This window comes from Zootermopsis nevadensis, unplaced genomic scaffold (genome assembly GCF_977971745.1).
Source record: "Zootermopsis nevadensis isolate Lab colony 2312 unplaced genomic scaffold, Znev_1.0 Znev_ptg000028l, whole genome shotgun sequence".
NCBI classification, from domain to species: Eukaryota; Metazoa; Arthropoda; class Insecta; order Blattodea; family Termopsidae; genus Zootermopsis; species Zootermopsis nevadensis.
In genome coordinates this window covers 6,562,042-6,586,136 of record NW_028259160.1, presented here as the reverse complement: position 1 = coordinate 6,586,136, position 24,095 = coordinate 6,562,042, and the positions used below count along the sequence as shown (strand labels likewise).

The following is a 24,095-nucleotide window of genomic DNA, read 5'->3' as shown; positions in this document are numbered from 1 at the left end:
TGGCACCAACGTTTTGGAAGAGGCAATGTGTATGTTCCTCCGAAACTTTGATCACAACTCAGAAGACCAAAGTCGAAAACTAAGTAAATTACGATCTAAATAAAGCACTAACCACCCGGTAAAAGTAACTAGTAAATAACTAACCAACCAACAATTAAAATGATCAAATGAGGACGTACATGAGAAAGTAACTGAAAATCAGCTACTACAAAAACCAACTAATTAACCAACCAACTAAGTAATTAATAACAACTGACAAAATAATTATATGTCAAACAAAACTTGAAGGTCCCTCCTTGAATAGGTGGAAATTATTTAGGTGTCCAGAATTTCTATACATTTTTATAACCTGAATTGTCAGCCCCCATTCACAAAGCCTCTCGTTGGACACTATCCTGAGCCAGCTGAATCCTTTCCACGCTCTCTTCCTGCAACATGAGCTTTAATTTTATTACATGGCTGCGAGTAAGAAGATGGCTGTCTTCTGGTTTGTTGCGCCAAATATTCTGGTAGAAATTTACCCAGATTTCAGAGATGCTTGCTGCCTCCATCATCAAGGCGATCGCCCTGACGGTGGAAATGCAAGTACCTCTGAAACGTCGACAAACGTCTATAAGACTACACTGCGCAACAACTCAGTTAGGTGATTTGTATAGGAACATTGAATATTCAGTTAAGACTTAGAAATTAACAAAAATATGTTCTTTTAGCTATTGACAGACGAATTACATTTTGTGGGCATTTAATAAGTTAATTTGTGCTCTTTTAGAAATGAACCCTCTCTTATGGAGTGATAGAATAAGAAGAAGAAGAACAAAAGCAGATTATCGAAAGATATCAAATACTTAACGGTTGGAAACATCGGAATTTAACAAAAGAAATTATGCTAGACTTAACTCAATAGAAACTGATTGTCCGTGAAGAGTTTGTGGGGTGTCAAGGTCTCATAGCTTCAGAAATGATGAGACAAGGAGGATAATGTGAGTGGAAGGATCGATTCTTGAAGCTATCGATTATAAGAGGCTTATGTGTTACGGGCACTTGCAGAAGATGGGGGAAAGTAGATGTACATTATAACTGAATGTCGGTAGAGAGGAGGAAGAAAGGTAGACGGAACAGAAGATGGAAGGACCGTGGCAAGGAAGATACGGAATTTAGAGGAATTGAAGATCGAGACTGATATCACTGAATAGCATGGAAACTAGAAACCGAGAAGTGGCGACAGCCATAATTCCACACTCATTATAAAGTTTGAAAATAAAAAGAATTTGAAGCCAAATTTTAGTTCGTTGAACACGTAGCTGAGATAGTAATACCAGAGATTCTCACTCAGTGACCCGGAGCAAGCTACTCACAACGGAATGCACGTTCCTTGGGTTAGCTGCATTGTCCTCCTACAAGTAAAAGACACCAGAATGCAGCAGGAAGACCCGTCCTCTGTCACAGACATATCAGCGTCAGATCTTGTCGTATGCTTGTCCAGGAAGACGGATTACGAAACTTCTCAGAACGATGAAGATCTGAAATATTTGTGGTTACCCCTGGAAGGGCTAGGGGGAAGAACAGACAATCAAAACAAGTTCTTTTTGTATATTTTTGTCATAAATCTGGCTAGCAACTTGATGACTGTGGCCACAGCTTCAGTAAACGCTGATATTAGTCTCTCTTCAAATACTTTGTTAAATTATGTTACGTCTCAAACTGGTTTTTGATTAATGAGGCACAGTGGACACTAATTTATTTGATTATACACGTGTATGAAATTCAGCAGACTGATACACAAGGCTTTAGCCTCCTCCAGTAATTGAATTAAATGATCGAAACATGTTAAGAGTGTAGATATTTGTCCGCGTTTGCTCTACTCCTGTGATGGTGAGGCATTTCGAGGATCCGATCCTTATCCGTGGAATCTTACCACTTGTTAATACTCACTTAAAAACATCTACTGATGAGTATCTAATTTCACATTAGAGAGTCATGGAGTTTTCACAATTACCGATAGGCAACCATTTCATTAGATGTGAAGTAAATACTGTTTTTAATTCTATAAGACTTCTTCATAGTTGGCCTACAACCATTAATTATGGGATTGACGCGCAGGAAATTTGACTACCTCTTGTCATGTCAGAATGATAATTCCTTCTGATGTGGATAAAGTGTAATTTCAGAAGATAAAGTTACCAGTCGTGAATCCTGGTGCTAAGGTACTTTACCACATTTAATAGTACTGCAGTTCCACACAACCTGGCTTCTAGACCAGGTTTAATCATCATCATCATCAACAACAACAACAATAATAATAATAATAATAATAATAATAATACGCTGCTGTTGTGTTATACACTAAAATACTTGTCCACTTTTGTTGGTTTAGCGGCGGGCTGGCACTGTTTATTAAGAAGAAAGTTAAGTTGTATTATATTAAGTTCCAGTATGAATTAATGTCAGCGTTCATGAGTCGTCAGATAAGAGGTTAGCGGAATCACCTATAAGGAATGAATTAATCCTCGTTCATCTAACCCATAGCCAGCCAGTCACTACTTCCTTAACACTCCTAGCTCAAGGGGAAACTATTTCTAAGTTGGCAGACCTGTCAGTCGAACAATACATCTTTGAAACACGTAGGTGAAGTAACAATTCTCATGTTGTGCTCGAAAGTGTAGCTGACAGGAGCTCCAAGTCAGCACGGCGGAGATGGCATTTAAATGCTTCTGATTGGAAAGGAGGTGTTTAATTGCCAGTGATTGTACAGTGGGAGTGTTTGTTGTTCGTGCCCTACAGAGAAGTATAGGACGTTTCGAAATTCGGTTCCTGTATTACAGGACAGGTAAAGTCTGCGACTTTACCTGTGACTTCTTTGAAAAGGGGATACGCTCAGCTGGCAAAAACATTTATTGAATTAGTCGATCACAAAGGCCTAGGATTAGACCCCTATCTTCAGCGAATTGTATTTTGTGCGAGCCTTCGCAATCCTTGTCTTTATAAGATCGATTTTATTACTACACTGCCATACACGCCGATTTTTTATAATTTGTATTTTACTTCAAGGTATATCAACCAACAATTTATATGTATTTCTTATACCGCCATGTGTGTTGTTTGTTAATCTACTCCATGCTTCTTATAGTCTCTACTTTTATGGAAATCAGAATTTCATAATTGTGTTTACAAAAGCCAGCCACTTGTATCCGTACTGAGCCCATTGTATCCATTCAGTCCTGACCTTCAGACTTTGTATCTCCAAGTTCCGTTTTAGTATTATTATTCCAGCAAGAACTCTGAAATGCTCTTTGCTTTAATATCTTCCGACAAAAAATGTAGGCAGTCACCATCTTCCTCATGAGTGATACTTATAAAGCCTACCTCAAGATTTGTTCACTGCCGCTATGTTCGTATTATGAGTTTAATGGAATTAAGGAGAACAGCAGCGGGTGGCCTATTACTGATATGTGGTTCGTAGTAAGTTTCGTAAAAATTCTTTAATTGTTTGCAGTGGCGGTGCCTGGCTACCACTTTAAAAAAATACAAATTATTTTGTTTCATATTCAGGTTTAGTAGTGCTCCATACGCTGGAACACTCAAGACTTAATCAGATAAAATGCATCAACAGTGAGCTCCAGCCAGCCAGGCGCTCGACGCGAGCGTAAGCCTCAACTAGAAGGCTAACGTCTAGCTGGCTGAAGTTGACTAACGATGCATTTTATCTGATCGGAGCTACTGTGGTACAGAGAACGAAGTACCATTAAACCATGAAAGCAAGACAATACTTGAAGATTTCTGTCTTCTGGGTTGTTGCGCTGTGTAGTCTGGTAGTTGTTTACCAACGTTTCAGAGTTCATACTGCATCCGTCATCAGGGCGATGAATCGCAACAACCCAGAAGACAGAAATCTTCATACTCACCGCTGTGAAAACCTCAAATCTTACAAGACAATACTTCATATTTTTCCTTTTTCAAAGCGTTGATATGGCCAACATAAACTTTGTGCGCTCGATTATTTATTGGGTGAATACGGACGGAAGGGCGGACTCAAGGACACACGGGCATTATGGAACTACAGAAACAAGCCTGTGTCTCCTCACGAAATAAGAAAGTAAGAAACAAGGAACTGCATTAAAGAGAGGCGAGTCTAAATATTTGTCGGTCCCACTGTTCATGTGCCACAATAGGCGGCGATGACCGCGAACAATACAATAGGCATATTAGACCATGGTCGATAATATGGTATAAATAATAGAGCTACATTATTATGAAGTGACACTTGATCAAACATGGTAGTGTCCGCCCGAGGAAACCTGTGGTTGCGTTGTCATATGAGACATACAGTGGCAGGTTGTATTAATCTCAGATTGAGGCTGTCTGAAAACGAAGGCCCAAGTGGAAATAGATAAAATCACCTCACCCTTTGAAGCAAGAAGCTAAAGTGTAGTTCTTGATTCGTGAAAAAAAGCTAGCCTGTACAACAAAAATAAGTTACTTAATGCTGTTTAATGAAGTAACCCTCGTTTATTCTGAAAATCGCACAACAGCAATACACATATTTCATTCGCAAAGTGCAGAGTTATTGATCGTTAAAGCGGGTGATACATATACAGAATAACTTTTTTGAACGAGAACACAATGAATATTACGTATAAGAGTAGGGCTTGTGGTCTAAAATTAGACCTCTAAACAAAGAGAGTAAATTTGGGTTATCGTTTAAAAAATTACCGTTTAGTTATAACTGTGCTTTGAGTCGTACAGGAGGAGTCTTAATAATTTGCAATCTTTACTTAATGTAATTAAGGCGTTTAAATGAAGAAGAATGAGATGGACAGGGCTTGCCATCCATGGGAGAATTGAGAGACGCACAAGAATTAAAATTATTCGAAAACCTCAAGAGAAGAGCCCAGCTGGGGAACCTTTTCGTATATGAGAAATGGTTCTCAGAAGAAATTAAGTGTGAGGTACGAGCTGGAATCGGCTGATTAAGGATTGGGTTTTGTTGTTAGCTTTTGTGAGCGTCTGAATAATTCTTTCAGTTTCGTAAAAGCGTTTAAGCAGCTAAATGACTGTCACCTTTAGAAGAAACTCGTTTGAACCATGGAGATACTTATGCTTTTTTATATTATGATTAATGACAGTGTCGTGTTACTGCGGTCACTCTATAGACGACAATTATTTAATTCCCTGCACGGACCCAGGGGTTTTATGCGTATTATGCTATGCCTGATCGATTCTGGCGTCTATCCAAACTCCTAACTGATACATACTGGAAGTAAAGCGGCTGGATCTTGACGCTAAGCACTAAAGTTTTCATAATTGTTCTTAGTTATTTACAAACATTCTTTCACTACATGCGAATGGTAGGATGATAGTAAATTATGTATTGGAAAGAATGCGGAAGGAGGCGGTTGAGTATATTTTAAGTTATCGGTATTTTCACAGAAAACGGAGGGACTGAGAAATGCTTTAAAATTCATCGTTCTGATGATGAAGGCAGCAAGTACCTCCAAAACGTCAGTAAAAGTTTGCAAAACTACGCGGTGTAATAACCCATCGCCGCAAGAATTTCAAATCACACGCAAAAACACTACGAGGTAAGTGCCGAGCTATTTATTGTTGCAGCAGCTGGTATATATAATTACCAGTTTGTTGTAAATAGGTAAAAGAGCTTAAATCGAATTTAAAGTCCGTGTGTTCGGAATGTAAAAGACTTCCGGGAGAGTTGGATGCCACAGACTCATCAGCTTCCTCTGTTGTGAACAGCTTGTACAAGGAGACCAGTAAAAACAGCGCGAAGAAAGGAACAGAGCGTCTTTTGTTATGCCCGCAGTGTGCGATGGGAGTTCTTGTGTGTGGCGTCTTTGTCGCATCGGCTTCAGTATTTAAGAGGTGAAATACCAACATAAAATAAAATTATTTACTGTGTACTTCTTATCCGCTTTAAATTCTAACTCGTTGGTGCAGGCACTTCTTTCACCAGTTTTAAGTTTACTTAAGTGATGAAGAAATTCCTTTTTGTTTTGCCCTCTGAAGATTTGTTTCCGTCACAAGAAAAGTCTGCCAGTGGACATCATCCTGAGAAAGTTTACATTTTCACGCCTTGACAGATAAATTTTAATATTATCATTCGATAGGCGTGTGAGTCTCTTCCTTAGTGGTTTCCCGATAGTAATATGAAGTTCGTATCTCATTGCCCCGAGCCAGCTACCTGAATGAAAGGATTCCAGGTCCTCAGGCGACGAGTATGAGGATGACTGTATTCTGGATCGATGGGTCGTGTAGTCTAGCAGACGATGAATCGTTTTACAGGTTCTTACTGACTCCATCGTCAGGGTGTTGGTGGGAGATTACTGTTAAACTTGGCCTTGGAAAATATGTTTTGAGGATGAGGACTGAAGTCAGCTTCCTACGGATTTGGCAGGTATTGTGACATTCAGTCACTTTGCTACAAGTCTAAGTATTATGCTCTGCAGTTTTTATTAAATACCTTTTAGTTATCTTTCCCTCAGAGTAGGACACCAAGTTTTACGCTCACAAAACAAGTCAAACGATAGCATCTTATATTTAATTTTTTTTTTTGTGATATGACCCAAGAAGATAGAGATTGTAAAGGCAATGGAAGAAATATTTTCCCGAATTTTGTTCTTAATGTTCCTTCAATATCACGAAGCTTACAGTAATTACAGTTTTCTGTACTTAATTGCAGTATGAAGTACAACGTACTTTGAACGATACACACAGTTCGGGTCTCACACCCAAGAAAACACATATCTGCCACAAAGAAGAGTAAGATATCGATGTTGGTCTTCTGAGTTGTAACGCCGTGTGGACTTATACCGAAGCTCCGGAGAAACATATCGACACTGTCTCTAAGATTGAGAGCCTCAAATCTCAGCACTGAGATAAATAATTCCGTGTTTAGAAATACATTCGCTATCACTGTAATTTCTGAGAACAAAGGGAATGTGTAAATATATTCCTAGTTAAATTCGGTCTCATTGAACATTACATGATGTAACAGACATGGAATGTACAGGTGATATAAAGAATTATATGCATCGAATTTATGAAGACGCCATTTTAAAATACTTTTGTACTTCCAGTTAGTGTAAGAACATTGCAGGTGACAGACTAACAAGTCACTGACTCATAAACTGACTAAATACTTGATAAAACACAAACAAACCTACTGACCAACCAAAAAATCAGACATGAAAATTACAGTTAATGAAATCAGAAACCAACAAACGACTTGCTGTCTAACCGATTAACTAAATATTAGACTGACTCATTTTTTGGCTGACGTTCTGGTAATGAAACTCGACAACACCGCCTGGCAGATCATTTTATTCATGCATCCAGTTGTTTACAATATGGCTTCGGCTCTTCGCCTTTCATTAAAACAGAAGGAACAATAAGAAACCCCATACCAGGTCCATTAAGACAGGTAGGATGTCTCCTCTAATTACTGGGGCAATCAATTCCAGCGGGACACGGCACACAATGTGCAAATCCCGCCGTGACGGTGCTTCAAAGGAAAACAATGGGATAGTAACTTTCGGTATACAAGTCACACTGTCTCTTATTTGGACGCGAATATGTGTGTAGGCCTACAACATGCCTGGGGACATATTCGGGAAAGATAATGTCACGTTCAACCTTTGACGCACGAAGTTCATTCAAATAGTACTTAAAACTTCAGTTCCTAACATTAAAGAACCATGAGCAGAATTCGGTTACTGAATTTTATAAAAAATCGTACACACAGTTAACTTGCCTAGTAAAATGTTTGTTCTAAAATTCATTTTCTACACGGTATTGAACTGGTTCTGGTGAGGCATAAGAAGCAGTCGACAGTATTACGCTTTGAAATGCCAAAAAAGGACAATTGGTAGGATTTCCGGTCCTCACGGCGGTGAGTACGAAGACGGCTTCCTGACAGAAGTCAAAGACATATTCCTGATGATAGAGGCAGCAAAGAAACGTTGGTAAACTTTTACCAGACTACACGGCGCTGCAACCCAGGATACGGCCATCTTCAAAACACACTTTCTTCTTATTGTTGAAATGTCTGTATTTTATGCATTCATCCTGTAACCTCTCTATGACCTCAATGTAACGGCACGAATACACGAAATAAGAAAATAACAGAAGAAAAAGTTCGTTTCCACGTGCGTAAGTTGTCTAGTTACTATGGCAACAGTGTGAGGAATTGTAAAGAATGTGAAAAGAGTTTGTATTTCATGAGTGTGGAAATGGTTTTGTGCTATAAGAGATCGGATTTAACGATTTTCAGCAATACATGTGCAAAAGGTGCGTTAAGTCGTTATCTGCTCTTAATGTAATTTGTGCTTCTCTTACTATTTGAAGGGAATATGAGCGAGTGAGTAGTAGCGGGATTAATGGCTTTAAATGACGCCCCTTTCCATCATTTCAGAATGAAACTGCCGTGGGACTTGATAGAAAAGCTGACAACTTTCTCGAGTTCTTGAAGGAAACACAATTTGCGGTATAACGTTGATTTAAGCTACTAAATATCCCGAAATTTGCCAGGAGACACCTGGAAAATCCACAAAACACTTCAGTGTGATTAGCAGGTCTTCGGGCCGATGTTTGAACCCAGGTCCTCCATAATACGGAATAGATTCTCGGCCGTGGTGACTTTCACTTATAGCTCGTTAAAACTGATGGTGACCTGTGATTATTTTAAAACAGGGTTTATTTGGTACCCAGTCCTGGGGATACCATAGTCAGTAAAGTAACCGGCTATTTGATGGAAGGGGCAGGGAAATCTATCCTCGCCACCGTGCTGACTCTGGGGTTCACCAAACGGCATATACAATGGGTAAAAAGGGTTATATTTTATCTATAGTCCTACCGAGAAGACTTAAATACGGCCGACATAATTTAGTATAAAATTCAACACCAAATTTAAGAAAAATCTGTTTAGTACATCAGAAATAAAATATTTGGATAGACACATATACTTCCCGATTATGAGTTCGTTTTCATGTTATGTAAAGAATTGCTTATGGTCGTAACCCACTTCAGCTTCTGATTCAACGGTTGATTTAAGTACGTGAACGTTTCTGCGTGACGATGTTCGTGCTTCACGGCAGATTTGAACTGTTGATTGATTATCGAAACACGACTTTAGTCCTACGTAAAGTCTGAGACATTCTTTTCCTGTAGTTCAGTGTTTTATAACCGGTAAACGTCGGCACAATGGTGTTCCGCCACAAGGCTTCCGGTATACCGAGAATGTTTTTAATGAATTGTAAATTCACACGTTATACTTAGAAAAATATAATACCGTTTGTTTCGCAATAAGAATTCGTAAAAAAAATACACACACACACAGAGGTTTATGGTCGATAGTTTTGTTCATTGTGTGTTATATTTTATTTTCATATGTCAGCATTTTTAGGACAAGGATTTATATGTAGATATACATTTATGGTCATGCGCACCTGATATGTGAGGACTGTACGAATATTATATTTTGTTTCCTGAGATTTGTCCTACCTCGGGCTAGTTTCTAGACAGAACTGTTCCAAAAAGACGTTAATGACGTCTTTCCGACTTTTTGGCAATGCACCTCCTGATGAATTTGAATTCCTCTTCTAGGAGCCGGTTTCGACAAGCCCTGCCATCTACTGGATAGTTGCGAAACATAATATCGTGTGGCGGTGGTTCCGTCAACAAGATAACTTTGGATCCCTTCACAGGGTCGTACAAATTGCCACTTTAATGTTTGGCATATTTCTATCATTCTGTTTGTTATGCTGAGGCCCGTTAAGAGGGCGTAGTGATTATTGTGTGACTGCCTATTTAGTCGTAATTAAGCAGGATATTCGCCGTACAAACAGCTAGCTAGTTAGTGAATTCATTTCATCTTAGATCAATCAGCGTCTCTTGTACGAATTATGAAGTGAATGAGCATTGAAAATTGAAGAGAATAATATTAATGTAGGGAAAGTTTTATGAGTGACACCTTGCCTTGTGCCCCACCTAATTTATTTAATCCTTTCAATATTGTGTCGTACTGAGGTAATATGCGATGATTAATTAACTTACGATTATTAGAATAATAAATAAATATTTTAATTATGTAGACCCCATGATTGTTACACTCAAAGAGTTTGGACCGTAAATAGACACTGCTGCTGTATTCGTCTACAGTAGAATTACTTCCTAATCCAACTTGTTAGTACGAATATTTTGAAATTGAAGAACAATAAATTAAAATTGCCAGAATGTCATATGTGATAACAATAATCTTAACAACGACAAACACATTTTATCAAAATTCTATCGAAGGTACCTGTTGTGTAAAAGCACAAAGATTCTGGCATTTGAATATGTCGGCTGACAACTACACCGACGTGCTACCTCATTCGACAAACTGGTTACATGCCTCCTTCCAAATATATACTTATCCACCGCTTATTTATCGTTCTCAGTCGACGTTTTCTAATCTGTGAGATTGATAGCGCATCTCTAAATACCTGATAATCAACAATTATGTAATACGAATGTTGTATCCAGAGACGAACCATGTATTTTAATTGTAGCGCCCACAGTATGTAAAAATATATATCTGCAGTTGATACAGTGTCATTAATCGCACATAAATGCTATATTTTTGTTTACGTGTGGGCGGCTTATTTACTTAAAAGTGCATAAAAGCTTGAGGATACGAAGAAGTTTTGAATTACAAACTTAGAAGATTGTGGAAGGGAATCGGTCGTAGCCTACTTAAGATACTATCCAATAATGTGACTGGCGGGACCGAGGACAACATAAAAGACCTTGGTCAACAGAGCTGGAGGTTTGCCGAAATTCAAATTTCGTATCTTAAAAGTATGAAGCAGAAGAGAAACTGTACAGAAATTCTGCAGGAAATGTAACGTCATTAAACAAGTCATACCAAATGCTGCCTTGCAATTTTATTTATATTCCGAACCGGTCTAATATGACCACAGCTGTACTTGGAATTTGTCAACATATTTAAACCTTGTTTAAAACGAACCATCTTATGCACTTATACACGCAAAATAGATTTTATACGCAGCATTTATTTGGTGAGATGTCCAGTTTTCAAAGCGATGAGTAAGATTGCTTTGTTCTGGGTTGTTACGAAATGTAATCTGGTAGAAATTGACCGAGGTTTCAGAGGTGCTTACTGCACCCATCATCAGGAAGTTGCAGTAAGCACCTCTGAAATGTCGGTCTACTTCCAAACTACACGGCTGAACATCCCAGAAGACAACTACCTTCAACTTTAATTTGTTCGATATTCGGAAAGTTTAATAAACAAGAAGAAGAAACGTTTTCTGATACTGCAGTGCAATTACCTTTGTAAAAGTATATTTGCTTCTCGAATAAACTAATATCAACTTCAGTGACTCGCCCTTATTTAGATCAAAGAAGTTCGTAGGTGCAGCTGTAAAGATTCCATCTGTTTGCGTATTCAGTATGGCTAATTGTCATCTCTATTTCTTCAGGTGTGTTCCTCTAGCGGTTTAGAGTATTTACACAGTTACAAATTAGTTTAGTATCCATGTTGCGTCACACAGTAGAGGGGGTGAGATTATCGCTTACGATAAGCCTTATATTAGCCACGAGATGGCAGGCTGGTCGCGCCAAGATTTACTTTTCTGTTAACGTGGCTGGGGGCAACATTCTGGACTGTTCGCTGCATTTGGTGCGTGTTTATTACGAATTAGTTTTTCATGTTTGTGTAGGTTATTTGGAACTGGACGAAATTGCTTGGCTAAGAATGGATTCGGCACGGTGGCAGGGGAGAGATTTGACAACAGCTGTTACAAAAACTCATCCCATTGCAGTGAACTACGATTATGACTTGGTCATCCATTCTCCAGACAAGACAGCCAGTCGGTAAGTACTGATATAGTTCATATGTTTTAGTCTGACTGGTCATTTTGCGATGCCCATTTATAAATGTAAGTTATTTTTACTGACATTAATTAAATTTATGGAAATACCGTTTAAAGACACTGCCCATGACTTAACATAAATGTAAGACTCTGCTACTTGTAATCTGACTATTCCTTGATATATATGTATATATACAGTGGATTCCGGTTAATTGGGACACATCGGGACTAGAACACTTTGGCCCAATTAAGCGTCTGCTCCAATTATGTGAAGTTCCACGTAAAGAGTTAAAAAGATTTGTTCTTTAAGATTTGTCCCAAATAAACGACTGCCCTGTTTAACCGTTGGCCCAAATAACCGGAATCTACTGTACTGTATTATATATCGACTTCGCCTTTATAAAAACATTTACTGTTCTATTAATATTTTAATTACGTCAAGTCTATCTTGTAGGACTGTCATATTTTATTAAACCGCATCGACTTATTTTCTTTCGAGAAGTCTTATTCCTTTATAAAAATACATTTTAATAAGTAGCAGAATACTGTTTTATTTGAGCTATGTATATAAGAAATAAATCTCAGAGTCCGTTCTGTTACAGCTTGAATCTAATTGGTTCGTTTCATAGCAAAAACCGAAGTTTAATAAGTTTATGACTCAGTGAATTATTTTTGTGGCCACGTCACATTTATTAAACATAATATATAGGTTTGATGCTTCGTTATGCATGCAATTGTCATAGGGAGTCTTACCATAATGGTATATCACCGTACAAAATGCCACATTTCTAGCCTTAATGTTTTATAAGTTTACGCCATCAAACTGACAGCCACATATAGCCTTTATGCAGACTACATGTATAAAGTTACGTTAGCGACGAAAGAGTGAAGGTCTTAAAAGCCCTGTCACAGCACAGAACTTCACATGTGCCCCATTTGCCATTACAGAAGGAAGGCAGTTAAAATGCATGAAGGTACGGCGCCTTCTACTGGCACGTTACACGTGGAAATCCGTCCGTGGGTGGAGCAGTTGGTGGTGGGGAAGGGAAAGCGGCTCAGATACACGTCTGGCCAGGTGGAAATACTATAAATCTGTTTTATAAAATACGGAGGGAAGGCAAATATTACTGTTCCAAAATTTGTACGTACTTCCGAACCTTATTTAAGTTAACCTAAGGTAAATATTCCGTGTCTGGTGTTTGTTTAATGACCAAGACATTGAAGTGTCTGATCAAACGTGTTTTAGCGGAAAATTAATTCAGGACTGGCTGGTCGTTCTGGCGGGATTTTAACTTGAGATCTTCCAGATACGAAGACTGCTGACCGCTACACTTTCTGTAACTTCTTGCCACGATGAAAGAACGCTGTTTCGTAACACTGTTCTCCCAATTCCTTATTAATAAGTTCCTTTCGCTGGAAAGAAGTATCGACCCTCGGTACGCAGTCTACTACAGGCACTTTACAGTAACCGTTCATTCACTCGTACTTCTCGTTTCTCGTAGGAAGGGTGAATGATGACAGTTAGATGTCAAAATGAAATGTTATTTGCGCCTAAATTAGCTTATTCGGAAGAATGGAGATTTAGCTACACATATTAAGTGTTTGTATTGCGACATTTATTTCCTTAGTCTATTTTGAAAATCCAATTATCTTCTACTTTAAGCCAAATTCGATGTTAATTAAACGAACGAAGTGCAGAAATGTAAGTATTGTGGAGATAAAATCATGCATAGTGGGTAGATTGGATTTCTAATGATGAAGCCGTGCCCCATTTTTTATACGATCAGGGAATTAACCTGGAGAGACAGATTTCAACAACGAAATATTTTAATCAGGCTATGTGATAATCCTACTGCAATTTGGAGTGTGCCGGATACTATAGAAACATTATATTGGGCATTGTCTATTGTCTGAGGTAGACACTATTTTCAGGAGTTGGCTCTGCTCCTGTCTTCGGGTAACTAATTGACATGATAGACTTTTTTTATTATTTTAGTGGTAACGGTCGGGATCCCAAAGTCGAAACGTCAGAAAATGAAATAAAAGAATCTCATGGCATCCTTTGAAAGCGTCCGTGGTACCGTGGCACCCAGTTTGCGAACCACTGTGCCAGGCGGAGATTGGTGGTTGAACTTTATGCTCCGGGCGTTTCACCCCCGCGAAAATAATCCCCACTATCTCCATTAGGGATTCCTTTTAATTCCTGTTTGCTTTCTAAACATGTTTTTACTGAACCTGTTAACACCAACCCGAATAGAGATGAAACGGAGGATAAAGCTAGTATCAACAGACATACAGAGACAGAAACATAGGTTATATAAAATGACGTATGCATGGGAAAGACACAATGTGATGGAAATACGTAGGCGGACTGAAATATGCAGACATATAGACAGACACATACATGTAGTCAGTTGCCGTGTCTTTTGAAGTGAGGAGCATGCCGGAAAGGAAGCCATTTCCGTCGTCACACTGCAGACAAGATATTGGAAATGTGCATTGCTATGGCAACAAACAGGTGTCTGCCTTCCTGCAGTGCAGCCTGCATGCTTTACTAGCCGACGTAATGGTAACGACGTGTATGTGTGTGTAAGAGCTTCCTGTTTCGAATCTATTTCTAATTTTCCTGACCGACGTTTGAGTGCATTTCCTCATTATCTCTCGACACTATTTCTAGGAGTAGATCTAAACGTATTGTTAAATAATCTTCAAATCCCTGCAGGTGAATATCAGGACTGTAATAAAAGTCAGTAGATTTCTGGTGTAGTATTATGTTAAGTTGTCCTTTTGGACTATATCTTCTGAATAATAAAATAATGAAATAAAATAACATTACGTTATAGAAGCTGGATTTTACTTCCGTCTTCAGGTAAGAGTGGGGGGAAAGGACAGAGAACCTATGTCAGACAAATTCTCTTTGCCAATTAGAAGTATCCAATACGCTGTGTTACTCAGTTTTGTTGGCAAGAAATGCGAGTCCCACCGACTGATCAAGAAAGGAGACATTTGCTATCCAGCTGAAGAAAACTCACGCGTAGGTGATTTGAGTGTAGGTGTCACGGCGAAGAATGTAGTAAACTAAACGGTATCATGAATTTTATCGTTTCATCCTAAGGAAGTAGAATACTGTGTGTTCGCATCGGCTTTTTTTAAAGTGCCATGGCAATGCAAGTTTAATGACGTTGTTTTCGTTAATATTTATCGCGGTGCACTAGGCTAAATGTCAGTTTCTCTCCTTACTATAAATTTGATTTATATTCAAATGGATACTGAACCTATCCGTTTTATTGCTTGTTAAGTGGTGCAAATGGTTGCGTTTCAGAACCGGGAAATTGTTTTATTTCTTTTGCCTGATACACAGATGGGCCTGCTTTTGAGATAAGAGGGCTGAGTAGAATATTTTAACCTGTGGAGGCTAAAATAAACTGAAAATTGCGGTACTATTCACCCAATGTTATTACCCTGATTAAATCAAGGATGAAGGAATGGGAAAGATGAGATTTAGGCTTGTGAAATGAAAGAGTAGATAAGAAATGTTTTATACGGTATTGTTCGGAGAATATTGTGGGAAGTCTAGACGTAGATAGAAATTATGTTAATATTTCATATAAGGGATAGAGGACAAGGGTGTGGACTATGCTCGACTGGGCACCTGCTGTTTGGTGTTGTTGAAAAACTGTTATTTACGCCTACCATCCGCGACAACTTCTCCGACGTAACTGTTGAGCGGTTAGTCTAAACAAGGATCAGCAGGTGGTGGTGTAAATCGTATTCAGAATTGCTGTGGCCAGTGGCTAGTCAACTCTGATTCTTTTTACAACAATAATAATACTAATGTGAAAGACACCATTATTTTCAACAGTTCATTACTATTTTGGTAATTCATTTTCCTTCTTGTTCCTTATTGTCATTTATTATTTCATCATTTTCTCTATTCTATCATTTCATTTATCTGTCTTCATTTGTCGTACTTGCCATGTTTTATGTGCAATCATTATTAACAAGTCGTCATAAAGAAATCGACTGTAGGAAGTTCTGTGCCTCCAATCGACCCTTTTGTTCTGCATGATTTATGTCGCCGCTAAGCAACAAGTGATCGGGTTCTCAGCTCCATGTTTACGTAACTTGTAGTTTGACTATCTGTGCAAGTTTTACTGCTTTCTGAAGGCTAGTAACAAGACGGAAACTATGTAATTGACGTTTCAGTCAGTGGCTTATGCTGATTGATGAATTCTAGGGTTCTTTAAGACGCTGTTTGAACTGAAGACAATATGCGCATACTGCAGTCGAATGAGCTGTAAGAATGAGTGTTAAAGTTAAGAAAGGATGAATTCTTGACTTGGAGAAACTTTGTCGGTAAACAATTTTGGGTTTAATACATGCGTATTTTCATCACATTGTGTGTGTATATATATATATGCATATTTTATCTTTTTAAAATTTAAATATGGAAATGTGGAACGATTTATGCAAGATCGCAAAAATTTAATTTGGAAAATATGTTGACTCGAAATTAGTATATGTATTTTCGTTGTTATACTTTATAGATACGATATCTTAATTCTTCGTTGATTAATACATTTCTTAACTGCCTAAATTGTGTAAGTGCATAATTATTTATAAACAATGATCTTCAAACGATGTAGAAGTAAGCTGTCATGGACTTATCCCAGAATTTGCCTGAGGGATTGAAGAAGGCCGAGGAAATTTCAGTCTGGATAACAATCCAGCAGAGATTTAAACGTTGGATTCCTGAATACAAAGCAGGATTTCTAACTACTACACCGCAACTAATCCTTTCTAACTCACGAACTTCGAAACAAATGTAAACGTTCTAGGCTCTGTAGATATTTCGGAGAAACATACCGCCTCTATCTTGTGGTATATGTTCTGTGTATACCATTTTATCCTTGACAAGCCTTTCCTTAATGAACATGATACAAGTTCTATTTTAGTTTCTTATGAAGCTCAAGAGACGAATCTTTCGAACAGGTATGACTTTCCAGTGCGTTCATTTGACGTATTTCCTTCTTTCGGAATAAACCTTATGTGATCTGCTTTTAGGGGCCTGGGTATGAATTACCGTGTGCATCTTATACCATCATCGATTGCTCTGATACAACGACACACTGCGCAGGCGTACTAATTACAACATGTGACACACAGAAACACCCGTTAAGATTTGTAGTATTCGTGGAGCATATTGTTCTAGTCCTCAGGGAGATACGGGAGTGTTGTCATTAAATTCTGATCCTTTCCTAAATTTTTCACAATTCGCTGGTAATTGTATACAGCTAATCCCTCCTGTAAAGTTTGCAAACGCAGCCCTTCGCCCACATAGCATATTTATTGGTTTAATTCGTTTTTTTTCTTCCAATTTTTCTGACACCCTCCGGAAGAAGCTTTGACGCTGGAGGGGCCCTCGCAATTTTGATACCAGTTTTAGAAAGTTAAACAATACGTCACATTATTATTTCTTTTTTGATTTTATGAGAAAATATTGTTTTTGTACAAATTCAAGTATAATTTTCTTGTATTACCTTAAACAATGCACCTGATTGTAGATGGAAAGTACAAAAATAATTAATTGAGATTGTGTGTTTACTGGTTCCGAATAGGATTTACTAGTACGTTACTTTGATGATGGTGATCGATTATTTTTTGAGTTCTGCATGTCGAACAGTTTTGTGGCTCCGAACAATTGATTTGGCGAGCTGCCTGCATGATCAGGGCCATCGCCATGATCATGGAGGCAGCATGTCCTTTAACATCTACCAGACTACACTGCAGAACAATCCAGAAGACAGCAATCTTCAGTGAGAGAGTCTGTTAGCTGTTGAGTTAACTCTAGCAGTATGTTTGTTAATAAGCCGGTTTATTTCTTTTTTGTTATTAAACCAGTTTGTTAGCTGGTCAGCTAATCAGTCAGTGATATAACTCAGTGCTTTGTTGACTCGATACTAGTTACGTTTTTATTTAATTAGTCGGTCACTTAATTAAAATGTGTCGTAAACTAATTGGCTTTGCTCCAATGGAAACATTGTTCCTGATAAGAAACCTTGGATGTGTGGAATCAATCCGGAGGCCATTGCAGTAGCTGAGGGAAAGTTTATGACGTTGTTAGTTTGCAAGCGCAACACGTGGTCTTCGAATAGCGAGCAGACGAGAAGCAACAGGTCCAAAGAGCGAGGGAGATGAAAGTTGACAAGAAATATTTTATCGCAGTTTATCACTTTCTACAATTCTTCTTCTTCTGCCCTTAATAGATCAATTAATTATCTGTGTTTCAAATGAAGTTGTGGTATTTATGTTTAAATGTGATTTTGAAGTTTAAATTGTGTTACTGCTTGTTTGAATCCCACTATCTTTATTCGGTTTTATGGAGGTACAGCCGTTAGCCCTACTGATCCCCTGGCCATTAAATCTTACAGACTTCAAAAATATTAATAATTTCAGAGTCAATGCCAGATCGGACGGTCGTATGGCCCAGTCCATGAAAGAGAAAGTGTTTCGAGGAAAGAAATATTGATACGTTAAGGGAGATTTTAGTTTCTCAACGTGTATGATGATGTCCGTCTTCTGGGTTGTTGCACCGTGAAATCTGGTAGAGAGTAAGCGATATTTCGGAGCTGCTTGCTGCCTCAGACACCAAGGCGATGAATAAGCCACGCGCGAGCAATTGTTTTGAGACATGAGAATCAATCGGACAAGGTTCTACCGTGATGATGGAAGCAGAACGTACTTCTAAAACGTCGTTGTACATCTGTGAGACTACACGGCTCAAAAAAGTAAAAATGTTCTTCAAGTAGACGTGTTATAAAACTTCACGTTTTCAGAAAGTCCCGTCTTTTTGCGGTCTGAGAGCGGCGTGGCCTTCTGAATCAATAGGCCCCTTTATGCGTGTTTAGTTTATACCCTTACATGTACAGCACATATATTTGTGATGCAGTTGCCGAAATTTGTGCCAGTAGACATCATCTTACTGCAGACTGATTGAAAATGGCGTGGCTATAGCAAACAAAGGAAATGTCAATAAACCCAGTCACATACGCGACGTGTGGGCTGCCTTGTACAATGCGTTTGACGTCAGAATTCTGCGCCTCTAACCAGGCAACTCTTCATCACCCTGTCACCCTCTCTCAGCGGGTATCCAGAATAAACATGACGCGTGTTATGGTGTCTTGGCACTGGATTCTTTCTAAACGGCGATCAAATATCGAATATCTGAAATGGACTTATTTGGGGTAGAGGGTAGTGTAGTGTAATGTAGTGTTGATCTTTGCATGAATACCACGCCATGGAGGTGTGTGGGGGAGTGAACGTGGAAGGTCGAAGTGGTCTCAGTTTTTTATGTTTACCATTAAGCGTGGACAGGGTTTGTTTGGCACGTATCCAGCGTCTGTCCAACCGGCACCAAAGATAAAACGTTCAGAGATTGAAGTTTTATCCCTGATCTTTATATATTTTCGAGGTCTTGAATGCTTGGAGTTATATCTCCACGTCTCCTGTAGGATTTTACGGTGTTTTGCTTTCAGTCTTGTGAGTGGGTATTTTTATGAATCATTTAAATCTGTTTTATAACAGAACAATAATATCATCCTCATAGAACTGGGTCTTCCTTGAAAAGCCGATGTTCTTCAGTTGGCCAAGAAATTCCTGTGTTTCTTGAAACAGAAATGTTAACATTAGAACGGGTCATTCACTGGTGCCTATTATGAGCCAGTTAAATCGAGTCTACATAATGGAATGTTGTATATCTATGATAAATTTTAGAATTATCATCTCATCTTCGCCAAAGATTATTCGACTAAAATGTTATATTTATTCTTTATCATCCCGTTGAGTGCTACATATTCACCAAGTAGTAATCATAAGTAATATATCATCGCCGTGTTCTGTATTCACTGATTTTAAGAATGGAACCTTGCAGTATGCACATAAGTAGGGTTTATACAAAAACCGACTTTTGAAAAAACAGGTTTTCGAATTCCAGTATTTCCAAAAAACCGGGTAAACCGTTTTTCGAATTTTTACAAAAAACAAAACAAAATATAGTTAAAACATTAAAAAATATCTATACTTATTTTAATTTTTATCAGTGTATTTAATATTTATGGAACTACAAAAATATAACAAAATAAAATATACTCTATGCAAAAAATAAAAAAAAATAACTAAAATTCGTACAAAATATAAATTATAAATTATGTCGTTTGCTAGATTCAAGTTAAAAATTTGTAGCCTCTCGGAAACTAATTCTAATGTTTTCTTAGCATCGCAGGAACTACCTATTGAAACTAAGCCCAAACTAAAATCTTCCGCAAAATGGTGTACTTGATATTCAAATATCTGTGATTTCTTTTGCTAGTCCACTCATCTAAAGTTATAGAAATGTTTTCCCCATTCTTTTTAATATAATCCAATTCATTTATAATTTCACGTTTGGCATTGTCATAAAACGTATGAATGAGATCCATTACTCGAGAGTTGTTTTTCGGTAATGAATATCCCCGTTGTTGCAAAGACTCTCGTATGAACGAGCTTGTTGTAATGCTATTAATGGACAATCCATCCATTGCAGCAAGTTTTGTTATAATTTCTTCTAAACTGCTCTTTTTCCCGAAATTAAAAATAGAATGCGTTTGTGGATTTGCATGTCAAACATTCGCCTGACTCATGAAGATTAGTTTTACTACAATATGCTTGTGCTCAAGGCGATTTCAAGTCAAAATATTAACATTTTTAATTAATTAACTAATTTTTCCATATTAATTCTAGTATCTGAAACCAGTTTTTTAAATTTTAAAAACCGGTTTTCGAATTTTACAAATTTATCCAAAAAACCGGTTTTTAAACCCGGTTTTTAAAAACCGACAAACCCTACACATAAGCGAATTTGCCGTGTTAGTTGTTTCGTGTCTGTCTTTATTGATAATTTCACGCGAAGTCGAATTATTCTACATTGGCTACCGAGGTAAATTAACTCGTCTAAGAAGATGGCTTTCTTCTGGGACGTTGTGCGCCGTCTATTCTATAGAAATTGACCGACGTTGCAGAGGTGCTTACTCCCTCCAGGGCTATTGCCACCATGATAATGGAGCCAGAAAGGTCCTCTGAGGGGTCGGTTGGTTTCTACCAGACTGCATAGCGCAACAGCTCAGAAGACAGCCATCTTCATTCCCTTTTCCTGTCTAAAAGCCTAAGATGGGGCCTGAAATAAATATTCAGAGGTGAACGTGGCTCGGGTATGCAAGGGATCTTGGAAGCTGCCGCGGATAAACAGGAGCCCTTTTTAATAAAGTTAACTTTCTTGACGATCAAGCATTCTATCTCCCTGGTTCTGGTGGTCAGAATTCTGTAGACGCTAAAGTAAAACGACAATAGAACTCAGCAGCAACATGAATTAAAATAATCGGGTTGTGCTATAAAGAAAAATGTGTGTGATTTTAGTGTACAGATATTATACGTCGATTTGATTTCTTGAATGCTGAGGTAGAACGCCATTATCCTACCTTCCAGGTGTTCATTCAAGGACTGGCTGAAATCAATGATAACAGAAACTATGACGCAATTACAACTTAAGAATTTTGCTTTAAGCACGAAACGTGTGTATAAATTTGGTTGGTATTGTAGGTACGTTACTATTAAGGCTGTTATGTTACAATGCACATAGTTAGGTCTTCGTAGGTTGTTGGTTTGACAGTTGTTTGGCGAGATATCGGTTACTGAGTTTGTTTGTTAGTTGTTACCTATATTGGGTTGTTTATGACATAATTGTTATTAGTTTCATTAGTCGATAATTTGACGGTTTTGTAGGCAGGTACGTGTAGTTCTTTCGCTGGTTGTATACGTTAGGTTGTTTGTTACGTAACTAGGTTTTAAGCTTGATATGTTATTAGTTACTTAGCTTCTCAGTTCGGCATTAGCTAGGTTTGAAGTACGTCAGATCACTTTGTTTCTTAATTCTGTGTTTGGTCAGGAGCATAAGTGTAGTAATTATTTCGGTCCTGATTCAATTAATTTTGTGACACTTACTTAAAACGTAAAGCGTTTGTTGTGAGTCTGATATTAGTTCTAGCCTTTGGACTTCTTTCCAATTCTACAGGTGATAACAGTGCGCTGTTAAACAAAACGCAATCAATCAAACTTGAATGCCCCGTCGAATAAATTTGGGTGACACAAGCGCGTGCGCAGTTGTGAACCGCACGCAGCTAACCAGAAGAGTTCTTACACCTGTAGCCAGCCATCAAGCAGGCAGTGCAGTGCGCGCCATCGACGAGACGGGTCTCTCTCTCTATTTCTCTCTCTCTCATCGTGTCAGTGAAGCAAACAGTTGATGGTGTAACAGCATTAGGCAATTATTGAGGGTTGGAAATCGTAGCGATATTCGAATTCAGCGAAAGGAGACGAAATGTAAGAATGGAACCTGTGTTGAAGAGATTAAGATATGGCAGAATTCTGTAAGGAACTGAGGAAAACGGTGTAAAATGTTACCGGAATTAGCTTATGTTGACGTATTTCACACTCGACTTTTGTTGTTGTTAACAGCTTAGATAAACAAAAGAAGTAATATTTGGAAATCAACACGAATTTCAACACTTTCCACACTACACACAAAAATATACATATAGCTTAAGAATATTAGTCTTTATGATCTGAATGTAATTTGTGATTACTGTTAGTGGAAGAAACTTGTCGGGTTAATAGTAAAAGACAAGTATTTGTGACTTCTCAGCACTGCAAGTTACAAATTATCATAAAATACATAATGGAATCTTTTCAATAAAAAACAGATTCGGAAAGGTTAAAATTTATTCGTACAAAATTTAAAATTGTAGTTTCAATGCATAGAACTTAGAGTAAACTTCTAAATTTGTTTTCAGTGTGTATGAAAATCCATTTTACAGCAGTTTTGTACTATTGGAATACGCTTGCGAATTAAGCAGTAAAGAACACAGGAACATAGGAAGTAATGGATATTAAAGATTGATGAAATAATATGGTTAGTTTTAAATTAAGTGCAAAGAATACAACATGTTTAAATATTTAGAAAAGTGTCTCTACAGTTTTCGAAATAAATTATTCTTTTACAAATAGTGAAAAATACCGGAAAGAAAACATATGTCTAGTCGGTAACATGTATTTAGAATTATTTGTGAATCTCTGAATTGTTACATTAGAACAGTTGAGTGAAGATGGGAGTTACATTAGATTCGTGCATTTCTAATTATGATTCCCAAGAGGACAAGATACTTGATCTGATTACATCTGCAGAATGTAGTCAGTACTTGTTAATACGATGGGGTTTACGAAGTTAAGAATTTTATTACTTTGTGGCCCAAAAGCGCGTGTATGGAAATGATTAACTTTATACTATTAGAAAATAATGAAAAGATTTAGGTTTAAGCTATACATTTTGGGTCGGAAACAAAGCCACGTTGTTAGGTTCGTGTGTCATGTGTTTGATTCTTGCATTGTTGACTATAAACTGTAAACTGCATAATGTCGAATGAAAGTTTATAATGAATTTTGAATTCAAAAGAAGTGGAAGGAAGCTGTCGTGGTCTGTTTTAAAGTTACTATCCTATAATCAGTTAGGGGGAGGGGGAACTAATGGAAACCATGAGAAGACCTCAGTTGTTGCAGTAGGGTTGTGAATCGAAATTCCAAAACGAGACCGTCTGCATAAGAACGATAAATGGTAAACACAAAATTTCGGAATTTGTTTCATGTTTTTGACACAACCAATGGGAAGTTTGTATGTCGTAATTTGAAATATGTTTCTGTTTAGTGTCCAGATATAGAATTTGACGTTATAATGGCGGTGACTATAAAAATGGATGTCTTCCAGGTTTTAGTACCGTGTGATCTGGTAGAAGTTAACATTTCAAATGTTGTTATTGCCCCCATGATCAGGGCGATGGCCGCCCTGATGAAGGTAGCAGCACGTACTTCCCAGAAAACGGCTATCTTAAGTGTCGAGATGCTGTAAGTTAGTATGGAACGTGTAACGAATGCGGATACTGTCTTATTAACTTCACTGATGAGAGTTATTTTTGAGAATCTAATAGTTTCTCAGCTAGTAAAGGAATTTTCCGCCTTGTATGGAACCCTAAGGTTCTTCGTCGCATTTCAAGAGCCTGTTGCTCTTCCATGTTTTGAGAAAGATAAATACAATCCGCAACCTCACTCTCTATTTCTTATATTTAT

General features: G+C 37.9%; 1 protein-coding gene across 8 annotated transcripts in view; it reads left to right on the top strand.

Annotated features, from left to right (window-relative positions):
• unc-13-4A (BAI1 associated protein 3) overlaps nt 1-24,095 on the top strand; it is a 295,285-nt gene that overhangs the window by 114,447 nt on the left and 156,743 nt on the right. For 4 of the 8 annotated variants that reach the window (XM_087356915.1, XM_087356918.1, XM_087356917.1 and 1 more), the window contains exon 1: nt 11,770-11,886. Coding sequence is in view for 2 of the 8 variants with exons in the window: in XM_087356919.1 (XP_087213045.1) it covers nt 11,768-11,886 (119 nt within the window). In the remaining 6 variants the exon portion in view is untranslated. Of the gene's footprint in view, nt 1-11,732; nt 11,887-22,148; nt 22,346-24,095 lie in introns of those variants that run through there. The other 4 variants (XM_087356919.1, XM_087356920.1, XM_087356913.1 and 1 more) reach the window with 3 other exon arrangements.